The following is an 11,391-nucleotide window of genomic DNA, read 5'->3' as shown; positions in this document are numbered from 1 at the left end:
CAATTGTTATGCCCGACATGTAGATCAATGGTGCTCTACAATTATGTCAAGTTTGATCTAGCAACATATGCGTGATGCATGACATTACCATGTTGCTCCACGAATTGGATTACGGCATTCTCATGCCCATTTTTTTTTCAACAATTCAAGTCCATTGAATTTGCTGATTGATGGCTTTCGTTGATTACATGTTCTAGAAAATCTCACCATTTGTTGAGCATTCATAATATTTTTTGAATTTTTTGTTCACATTAAACAGATATGGCTAAAAGGATATGTTAAAGAAAGGATGCGAGAGATTACTATATACACCTCCGTTGCTATATACCCCTCCGTTGTGCAGCATACACCCGAATCTTTGTTTTATTTTACAACTGTCAACATGAGACTAGAGCGATCACAGGGTGTGATAAGGCCCCCAGCTTATAGCATTTTCATTTGTGAACACTTCACATTGCCATCTGTTTGAAACAAGTGTAACACTATTATGGTTGTTCTTAAATGTAATAAATATCAAAAGAAGTAACTTTTCAACCCAATTTTGGATCCAAGGATGGGTACAAAGGCATTGTGAGATTTTCGTATGCCTCCCTTTGGGGACATGATAAGTAACCAGTGACGGTAAGCAGTGTCTTTGTTACAGAACCAGAAATATGGGTTTAATAATATACATGTATCTCAAACTATTATGTTTAACATATGATTGTTCAGATCTTTCTTTCAAAAATGCAAGTCAAATATAAATTCTAACATGTAAATACCACATTATGTCATGCTGTACAAATAAATGTATTCATATTCATATTAATCAGTTTTGTGGATGGTCAATAGACACAGAAAATAATAGATTTTTCTAATTAAATTCAAATTTCTTTAGGGACTAAAATTTAAACATGTTCTACACATGTAATTTGTTAAGAGCTACAGTAAAAACAACAAATATGCATGGACAGTGTATAGTTTATCAAAGCAAAACATTCATAGCAGTAGTTTCTGTTACACATAGCACATTTAACAGTAATGATAGGAATAAATAGATAGCTTGCATTCCATAAGTATTAAGGTAAGCCATCCATCATTAGGATGCAAAGATAATTTAGTGCATTTCAGATATTACCACCATGATTATTCTATGTTTAATTCATATTGATTAACCATTATATTATTTTTGCATGGTTACAATATCATCATAATGACGTTACTATTTTGATATGATATATTTAAGTGAGGTGATTGAAAAAAAAAATACTATTAGTTTATAGCAGTTTTATCAATTTGTTTCTTATCAACATAATAACGTCTATAGATTAAAAACAGTTCTCAGAGAAAACCTTAAAAATATTCAATTTATCATTTGTATCTTTGAAATGAAACTTTACCAGTAGCAATTTTTGGTATTAACGAAGGATGAATTACCTAAATATACAGAGCGTAACAACATTAAAGCAGAGCAATTGAAAGATGTTTGACACCCTTATTATATTTTACATTTACTATTTTAAGTCTTACGTAATAATTCCCATCTAGAAATTATCCCAATTTTGGGCAAACTTTGCAGATATATTGAAACCATATATAACCAGATAACAAACCATATTACATAAATAATAATGATTAATGAACATCATCTTTAACTACAATTTGCTGAACTTAAAAAGCTTTAAAAAACACAAATTTATCCTCTCTTCTATATTCACACTCCCGATTTTTCCCAACAAGCCACACAACGTCCCTGTCCCCATTTTCAACTATCATCCTCTAAACTCAGTGGAATTTTGCTCTCTGCGTTCGGGTTCATGTTGATTACAACAAGGTACACGAGAAATGCCACGACGAGAAGAAAGATCAGCTTCAACCACATACCAACACCTCCCCCACCACCGGACTTGCTAGCTGCGTTGGTTGGCGGACTCGTGGCCGGGGTATATGCTGCCTCAGTGCGACTGTAGAAAGAAGATAATAGAAATGGTAAGAATGACCAGAGCTATCATAGAATGTGATTAATACACCAAAACGCCCAAGTGTTGGAATACCAAATAATTTAAAAAAAAATTGACAAAGATATGGATAGGCACAAACTTTTAATGGTAAAGCTTATATAGCAAAACATACTAGGTTCAGAAGGTTGCAGTGTAATTGACCTTGAAGGCTGGACAAGGGTCTTGTGCATGACATTCCCTCACACTATGGTGGTCACTTCTGACAAATAATTTATAAAATCAGACCATGAATAAGAAAGATATGAACTGGACAATAACCAAAGGAAGTGACAAGGCCACCATTTCACTTTGTCAAGTGGGGATATAATTAAGTCTGACAAGCCGATGAGATATATCAAGTGTTAAAGGTAATACAGTGTTATTTCCACTTTCAAGGGAATGGTGGCGGTCCAGGTCAATGATCCTCAATTTTTTTAATCATCTTTTTTTACCTGGGTAGGAGAAAAAAAATCAGGAGGAAAATGGGGCCTGATTTCAGCCCTTAAAAAGGCTGAAAAAAACACACCCTAAAAGGTTCACAAACAACGGAGTTAAACAAAAAAGTTCTTCAAAGATTATGTTTCAGCAAATTAAAAAATCAAATCCAGTGAAATTAAGGTCGTTCAAAACCGGCAGTCAATTATTCCTTCTATATTCATGTAAAATATACTGACGCTGGATCAAAACCTAAATAAGTTTAGGAGTCGAGCACATTGCCAATCCCAAATAAACAAATCATGCACAAAACCTTATCATTACCTCGAGGTCATAATTTCACACATTTTCCCGAAAACATGTTCCAAAATAGACAAACATATGGCTGGTGAAATGTTCAAAGGTGGAAAAATTGCAATAACAGATGAAAGGGAATTAGAAGAGTTGATAAGGGCATAAGGGAATTTGAGAGGATAATTGTGAAAAGTTAACTACAAGAATTGAATCATATTCTTATGTTGAATGTTTAGAAAATTTGTTGTTGTTTTTTGTAAAAATAAACTTAGGTATCCGGGGTATTTATTCATTTTGTTTTTCCTTTTATATTTTCACATACTATATGAAAGCTTTTGAACACATGAGCAATACATAATTGGTGCAGAAGTAAATGGCAGACAGCAAACTTTGAAAATACATAATAAGATATTTCATAACAAACTAAAATGGAAATTTGGTTTGTTCGAAACATTGGATCACTAGAGGCTTTAGGTTGGTTCCATGTGTCCTTGACTGATCACAGTTTTACTCTATATGCTTAATAAATGCTTAATACTTTCCCCTATCATTGGACAAACTAAATGTAAAACAATGATTCTGTAATATCAAAAAGAACCTACAGAAACAACTTTTAACACACATTCCAGGTTTCATCAAATGATATAGTGAAACTGTAGTACAAAACAATATCTTCGAGTTCATCACTATCTGAACAACATTTAATCTTTTTTAAATATTACATGTAGTTTTCATACTTTTTCTTGAATACCGTCTTTAAGTGTGCCATAAATCAATGCCCTCTGAACACTGGACTACCTACCCAACATTTCTGCGAGTGGCTGGCATGGTGGGTGTGGCAGTGCGGGCCTGAACTATGGGTTTGTAGGTCCTCGGGGCTTCCGCTGCTACAGGTGTACTTGTAATCTGCGGGCGTACAGGCTTTGGCTGCACTGGAGGTCTACAATGGAACTATTGTCAGTAAGTTTTCAGTTTCATGAACTTTATTACTGTGGTTTCTTTTAATCATAATTCATCATGCAATATTTAATCAATTAACTTATCAAGATACATGTGTATCTCATACCACTGCTTATTTTGCCACAAGGATGTGAATGACCTGGCAATAAAAGGACCGACGTGATTTTGGATACGGTTTGGACTCAGGTTCCTGTAGCCTTCTGCTGCAGAAGCAATACTAGCCTTTTAGAAGCCCATTTGAGGGCTCTCCTGGCTTCAAGATTCAAGCAAACTGTAATGTCAATACCAACACGAATTAAGTAAAAATAGACAACTTGTCCCTGGACCCCAGTTAATTAGGAACTTTAACCTGAATAAAAATTCAATAAAGTAAATCAACCAATGAAACACTTACCTGTAATTTATTTGTACTTCCTCATCCTCTTCCTCCTCCTCTTCTTCTTCTACAACATAGAACATTAATGAAATGCTTTAAGTATTAACAAACTGTAAAATTGATACCTCAATCAGGCGAGTAAAAACTTAATAAAAGCATCTTGTCTATATGGAAACAAAATTCAACATCACTGATTTTGATTGAATTATCCATTTAACCAGAGCGACGGCTGTCAAGTTCAAATAACAAAAAAAGTTAAGTTATAAAAAAGTGCGTGTGTGTGTGTGTGTGTGTGTGTGTGGGGTGATTGTTTTGAAGCTAGTAATTGCCTACTGAACCGTTTCACTATCTTTGCGTAGGCCTAGTATGTGGAGACATTCCAAAAATAATTACCGGTATTAAAATTGTTATTTAACAATACTTTCTACATAAACACCTACGTCAATTTAAAAAGACGGCAAGAGAGCAGCAAAGGGGCCTATTCATACATATGTGTATTGTCTCAACCGACATGGTACAAAGTTTCATGCCAATATCCTGGGACGGCTATTAAATTATGGCCATGCTTCAAGCATTGGCAGGATGAAGCCATGGTAAGAAGCCACTAATGCTGGCAACGTCTTCAAGGCTATGACAAAATCTCAAGGTTTTTGTTCAGAAAACGGATTGGCCAATAAGAACTTATTTCAATATGAAGCGATACAAAAAATTCAGACTTATGTTTATATATCATATTATATAAAACTACTGTTTATAAATGCAGGGCTTTTTCACCTTCTTTGCTAGGGGCCGAAATTAGGCTACTTCAAAATTGGGAAAAATTGCCTATTTTCACAATTTCCAGGTGTTTTTTTTTTCACAAATCCCAGATATTTTTTCAAAAAAGGAAGATCTTACTTAAAAAATTTATTATGCTTGGGCCTAAAAAAAAATTTTGTTTGGTTAGGGTTACATCCTTTTCAAAAATAGGTAGGGTAGGTAGGCTTTTTTTTTATTTTATTTTTTTATTAGGCTTTATATATGTCATTTTCATCATTGGAGAATGGTGTTAAAGTTATATTCTATATAAGCAATTAAGGTTTTAAACTACATATTGAAAAGCAAAAAAAAAAAAAGAATTTTTTTTTTAGTTTTTCATTTTTTTTTTCAAACTGACTATAAAAACGTTAGGGTCGGCGCCTATTCCGTAGGTAGGGTCGGGTAACCCGAACCAAATGTATTTTTTTTTTAGGCCTTGAGCAAAATATTCTTTTGTAATCTTTTAAGTTAACAACAGAAGAATGCTGTATAAATTAAATGTTATTCGAGGACCAATTAGTCCATATATTGTTATCAATTCTTTCTCTCGCTTTAGAATCAACTCTATGAAGAATAAAACTGATCTCTCTCCCTCTTTTGTCATTGCATCATGTTAAAAAAGCGAACTCAAAGACATGATTTCTCCCCATATAAGATCTTCATGTGTATCAATTGGAAGTACATACATTTAAGATTTTCAAGCTTGACCCTGTTGAGTGTTTGTACAAAATTCATATTTAAAAGGTCATAATTGAAAAAAATCAGCTAGAAGTCGACTCAAATGTAAGATATGAGCCTGTTTTTTGTAACATGAGTTCCAAGTTTCATATGTAAACCTTGACCCATGTTTAAAAGGTGTCTTCAATCCTCATGTGGAATTTCCCATTTTGAGACGTTTACGTATTTAAATTTCCCAATTTGCAGAATTTCACGCGTTAAAATTTCCCAAAATGAAAAGGCTTGGCCTCTTCACATTTTTTGGTGAAAAAGCCCTGAAATGGTATTAGGTTATTGAATTTTTGAATAATTGAATAGTGACAATGTTTACTATTTCCCAAATCAATGATTGCTTCCTGAACAAATTAAGTTTCAGGAACATCAAAAGACAGCAAGTGATTGGGTGAAGTATCACATGTAAAAAGCACCAAATTTAAACTGCCAGACTGGGCTGAAACTGTAATTTAAGGCATTCAGATTTGCGACTATGATTCCGAACGCCGCCTCTCATTATGATTTATCATTGTATGAAGTTTTATGAAATTCCATCAAGTAGTTTTCAAGTTACTGTCCAGACAAAAGTTTGACAAAAAAAAACACAGAAAAAGGCAATAACTCTGTAAATTGCTAAAATAGTGTAATGATTCATGTACACTGAACTCCTTCTCATTGTACTGTAACATTGTATAAAGTTTTATTTCTTTCCATCCGGTAGTTTTCAAGTTATGCTCCGGACAAGAAAAAAGTAACAAAGGGCAATAACACTGTAATTGGCTGAAATAAAATTGCGGTTCCTGTACACTGCACTTTCTCTCATTATGATCTATCACTGTATGAAGTTTTATTAAATTCCATCAAATAGTTTTCAAGTTATGTTCAGGACAAGAAAAAGTAACAAAGGTCAGTAACTCTGTAATTGGCTGAAATAGAATTGCGGTTCCTGTACACTGCACTCCCTCTCATTATGATCTATCACTGTATGAAGTTTCATTAAATTCCATCCAATAGTTTTCAAGTTATGCTCCGGACAAGAAAAAGTAACAAAGGGCAGTAACTCTGTAATTGGCTGAAATGGAATTGCGGTTCCTGTACACTGCACTTCCTTTCATTATGATCTATCACTGTTTGAAGTTTTATTAAATTCCATCAAATAGTTTTCAAGTTATGCTCCGGACAAGAAAAAGTAACAAAGGGCAGTAACTCTGTAATTAGCTGATCTAGAATTGCGGTTTCTGTACACTGCACTCCTTCTCATTATGATCTATCACTGTATGAAGTTTTATTAAATTCCATCCAATAGTTTTCAAGTTATGCTCTGGACAAGAAAAAGTAACAAAGGGCAGTAACTCTGTAATTGGCTGAAATGGAATTGCGGTTCCTGTACACTGCACTTCCTTTCATTATGATCTATCACTGTATGAAGTTTTATTAAATTCCATCAAATAGTTTTCAAGTTATGCTTCGGACAAGAAATAGTAACAAAGGTCAGTAACTCTGTAATTAGCTGATCTAGAATTGCGGTTCCTGTACACTGCACTCCTTCTCATTATGATTTATCACTGTATGAAGTTTTATTAGGTTTCATCCAATAGTTTTCAAGTTATGCTCCGGACAAGAAAAAGTAACTAAGGGCAGTAACTCTGTAATTGGCTGAAATGGAATTGCGGTTCCTGTACACTGCACTTTCTCTCATTATGATCTATCACTGTATGAAGTTTTATTAAATTCCATCAAATTGTTTTCAATTTATGCTCAGGACAAGAAAAAGTAACAAAGGTCAGTAACTCTGTAATTGGCTGAAATAGAATTGCGGTTCCTGTACACTGCACTCCCTCTCATTATGATCTATCACTGTATGAAGTTTTATTAAATTCCATCCAATAGTTTTCAAGTTATGCTCCGGACAAGAAAAAGTAACAAAGGGCAGTAACTCTGTAATTGGCTGAAATGGAATTGCGGTTCCTGTACACTGCACTTCCTTTCATTATGATCTATCACTGTATGAAGTTTTATTAGATTCCATCCAATAGTTTTCAAGTTATGCTCCTGACAAGAAAAAGTAACAAAGGACAGTAACTCTGTAATTAGCTGAAATATAATTGCAGTTCCTGTACACTGCAATCCCTCTCAATATGATCTATCACTGTCAGATAGAGTTATGGTTCTTGTGTACTGCACTTTCTCTCATTGTGCTTTACCATTGTATGAAGTTTTAATAAATTCCATCTAGTAGTTTGCAAGTTAATGTCTCGTAAAAAAAATTGACAGCAAAAAAAAACAAACAAAGGGCAATTACTCAGTAATTAGCTAAAGTAGAGTGATGGTTCTTGAACACTGCACTCCTCTCACTGTGCTTTACCATTGTATGAAGTTCCAATGAATTTCATCCAGCACTTTTCAAGTTATACTCCGGACAAAAAAAAGTAACAAAGGGCAATAACTCAGTAATAAGCAAGAATAGAGTTATGGTTATTGTACACTGCACTTCCTCTCATTAATATGAAAATATTTGAGGTGGTATGCAAACTTTAACATAAATTCTAAGTAGAAGAAGGGGCATAATTTTGTCAAAATGCTTGATAGAGTTACCTCCTCCTGTGTTCAGGTTGGGGGCATGATGGTGAACAAGTGTGCAAAGTTTCAAAGCCAGATGTCAATGGACTTTGAAAATATTTGAGGTGGTACGCAAACTTTAACGTAAATTCTAAGTTGAATTTTTTTTGTCAAAATGCTTGATAGAGTTACCTCCTCCTGTGTACAGGTTGGGGGCATGATGGTGAACAAGTGTGCAAAGTTTCAAAGCGCGATGTCAATGGACTTTGAAAATATTTGAGGTGGTACGCAAACTTTAACGTAAATTCTAAGTAAAAAAAGGGGCATAATTTTGTCAAAATGCTTGATAGTTACCTCCTCCTGTGTACAAGTTGGGGGCATGATGTTGAACAAGTGTTTAAAGTTTCAAAGCCATATATCAATATTTGAGGTGGTACACAAACTCTTACAAAAACTTTAACATAAGTGGTTATGCTGACGCCGACGCTCGGGTGACTAGGATAGCTCTCCTTATCCTTTGAAAAGTCGAGCTAAAAGTTGTAAAATGGTAAATCTATGAGCGTGCAGCTTTAATATCTGAAAACAGGCAGAACTGCAAATGCCAAAATGTTGCAGTGACTTTAAATCCATTTGAAAGGTTGGGTGCGACTGCTTATTTTTGCTGTATATGTGACCTCCTAATCAATGCTAAAAAAATAAAAAATTAAAACATGCAATGTTAAATCGATTGATAAGCATGTTTCGCTTATTTTCAAACAGTTATAATCACATTATATACACAGTGGCTTCAAAACCTTGAAATGCTAAGTTAATTTCCAAACAGTAGTATAATCAACATTGTTTTTGAATAATATCTTTAAAAAATAGCCCAGTGTATGATTGTTAGAACTGTTTGATTTCCTAAAATCAATGCAACACAGTTTTATACTAATAAAAAATAACAGAATGGTTGTCACCTTCTGATTCTTCTGTATCTGATTCTGGTGGTGGGGGATTTCCCCCAGAATCCATTACCTTTCCAAGCTTCTTCTCATAAAATAGACGGGTACTTGCTGAAAAACATGGTAAAGCAATAATAAGGCATGCAAACAGTTCCCATATTTGTTCATCTCCGAAAGAAGATGGGCCTATATTGATCACTGTATTTGACCGGTTCTAAAGTTATTGATCAGACAACATACTGAAAGCCTCCCCCCATACGCTACAGGTGAAGCTGTTATACATCCCATTTCTTTTATAAACACATGAATATATATATTCTTTAAAATGTCACTATGGGCCATAACTCATGCTTACAAATTAAAGTTGGAGTTAAATAACTTGTCACAAAGGAGCACATTCTTACACTGAGCATGTTCATGATGTTTGAGGTAGAAATCTTTAATGATTGTAAAACAATAAAGTTATACTAAAAATAATAATAATACATTTATTTGATAAAGGGTCACTTAAGGAACATTTCTGTGAAATCATTTTGAATTTGTACCAATAGTTTCTGAAGAAAAGATTTTCAAAGTTTGCTATATATTTACATATAGACATATATATATATATATATTGAGTTGCCATGATTCTTGTTGAATGAACCAGGGGTAAAGAAATTTGATAGAAGTCCACCTATTAAAGGAACCTTCTGGTAAAATTATTTCGAAATCCAAAAAGATTTCAAGAAGTTTTTCCTTCTGGTTGCCAAACAGAGTTCTGAATGGAACCGTTTATTGAAGGAATCTGGAAGAGAACCACCCAATAAGCATTCCTGTAATTGAAATTTTACCCAGTGGTTTAGAACATTATTTGACGAATGAACGGGCAATAATCCTTTCACATCAAAGCTCAGTTGAGCTTGAAATATAACAGGTGAAAAGCGTCTAGGGGTACTAACTGCTTATGATTGCTAAGTGAATTTTTAAAGTTTCCTATGCAAACTGCGAGTGTTTCCTAATGTAAGAATGATTGCGAACAAAAATAACTCAATTTCATAATTAAGTTTAAAAAGTTAATTAGGTGGAAAAGAATATAAAATCTTACAAGTGATAGGACCAACATTTACACCACATTCTTGGAGCTGTTGACGAAGATCTTCATCACTGAGTTGTGCAATATCAGTTGCCATTGTTACCTACAAAAGAAAACTATAAATTTAAAAGAGTATCTAGAGAGAAATGAGGCGCAACAATGTACGGAAGTACAATGAATCCACTACAGTAATGTTGGAAATCAGTTTCAACTTTACTATCAATTATCAGTTCCACTCATGATTGTAGTTATTAAATGTTGTTGTATAAAAAATAGTTCATTTTCCTGCTCATTGTGGCTGTCATCAGCCATTTTGTTAATGACAACATCTGAACACATATATTTTTATTATTTATAAAACAATAATATATATATATATATAAAAATATTTTTTGATGATCAAATGTAACCAAATACAATTGAATGTTGCAGATTTCAGGCACAACCAACCGATTTTCGATTATAATCGATCATCGGAACATCATTACAATACAATTTTATTCCAATTAAGGGGCCATATCTCAGTCCAAGCAGTCCGAAGCAGTTTCGTCTATTCTTTCTATCCGAAAAATAACCCATTCTTAAAAAAAAAAGGTGGACAGTGACCTAACATGTGTGTTAAACAGCAATTAGTTAAAACAGGCAAACAACCCTCTAATAAATCATTGTTTTAACGAAATTTAGAAATAATGTCTACATGCAGAAGCTCAATCGTGCTGTTCAAATTGTACACATGGCCATGCACTTATTACTTTGATCAAAACTTTCGAAACAAGTTTCAAAACCGGCGAAACCTTTGGAACCAAAATTAAAACTAGTTTGATATCAACAAAAATAAGCCATAAGTTATTTATGTCGCGAAATTGTATGATATAATGATGTCGAGGGAAAAACTCCTCTCAGTTGTAGTTAAAACTGTCTGCGTTGGCACCCTTTAACTGACACTAAGATTTGAATGCTTATTGAGTATGAAATCTTGTGTTTACAATAATATTCTGCAGAACATCAAGTCAGCGTTTTCTATTGTTATTACTTTTTTGTGAAATTTCCTTCTTTCGTTTTCACCTTTCGAATAACCAATCAAAACTCTTCAAATTTGGCGGGAAAATAAAAGGATACACATTACTATTTTTTTCACTCTGAAAAATGGATAAATTGGCTTTATTCAATTTAGGGGTGGGAGATGTGTGACTAAGAGGACTTTACAAGTAAGAAATATTGCTCTTATTTATTATATATAATATCGATTTCGGATGATTAGTC

General features: G+C 33.7%; 1 protein-coding gene across 2 annotated transcripts; it reads right to left on the bottom strand.

The window, feature by feature from the left end:
* Positions 1-944: 944 nt before the first annotated feature.
* LOC128218280 (emerin homolog 1-like) lies at positions 945-11,208 on the bottom strand. 2 transcript variants are annotated; one of them, XM_052925913.1, is made up of 6 exons: positions 11,162-11,208; positions 10,141-10,231; positions 9,069-9,164; positions 4,063-4,111; positions 3,511-3,648; positions 945-1,943 (listed from the first exon to the last, which is right to left on the bottom strand). In XM_052925913.1, the coding sequence occupies exons 2-6, from the start codon at positions 10,223-10,225 to the stop codon at positions 1,745-1,747; spliced, it is 567 nt and encodes a 188-aa protein (XP_052781873.1). In that variant the 5' UTR covers positions 10,226-10,231; positions 11,162-11,208; the 3' UTR covers positions 945-1,744. The 2 variants fall into 2 exon arrangements, with proteins under 2 accessions (XP_052781873.1, XP_052781872.1); XM_052925912.1 differs by having other exon boundaries at positions 11,115-11,199.
* Between the last annotated feature and the right edge of the window lie 183 nt (positions 11,209-11,391).

The sequence above is a fragment of the Mya arenaria genome, chromosome 14 (assembly GCF_026914265.1).
Source record: "Mya arenaria isolate MELC-2E11 chromosome 14, ASM2691426v1".
In the NCBI taxonomy this organism is placed as follows: domain Eukaryota; kingdom Metazoa; phylum Mollusca; class Bivalvia; order Myida; family Myidae; genus Mya; species Mya arenaria.
Note: the sequence above shows the minus strand (reverse complement) of the source record. Positions and strands in the feature narration are given on the sequence as shown.

Bases quoted from the DNA above. Each gene is read 5' to 3' on its own strand.
- LOC128218280 (XM_052925913.1), bottom strand. From the start codon at position 10,225: ATGGCAACTGATATTGCACAACTCAGTGATGAAGATCTTCGTCAACAG. The intron at 9,165-10,140 runs GTAAGATTTTAT...CATGTTTTTCAG, and splicing joins AAATGTTGGTCCTATCACTT to CAAGTACCCGTCTATTTTAT. The intron at 3,649-4,062 runs GTAAGTGTTTCA...GTTCCATTGTAG, and splicing joins GAAGTACAAATAAATTACAG to ACCTCCAGTGCAGCCAAAGC.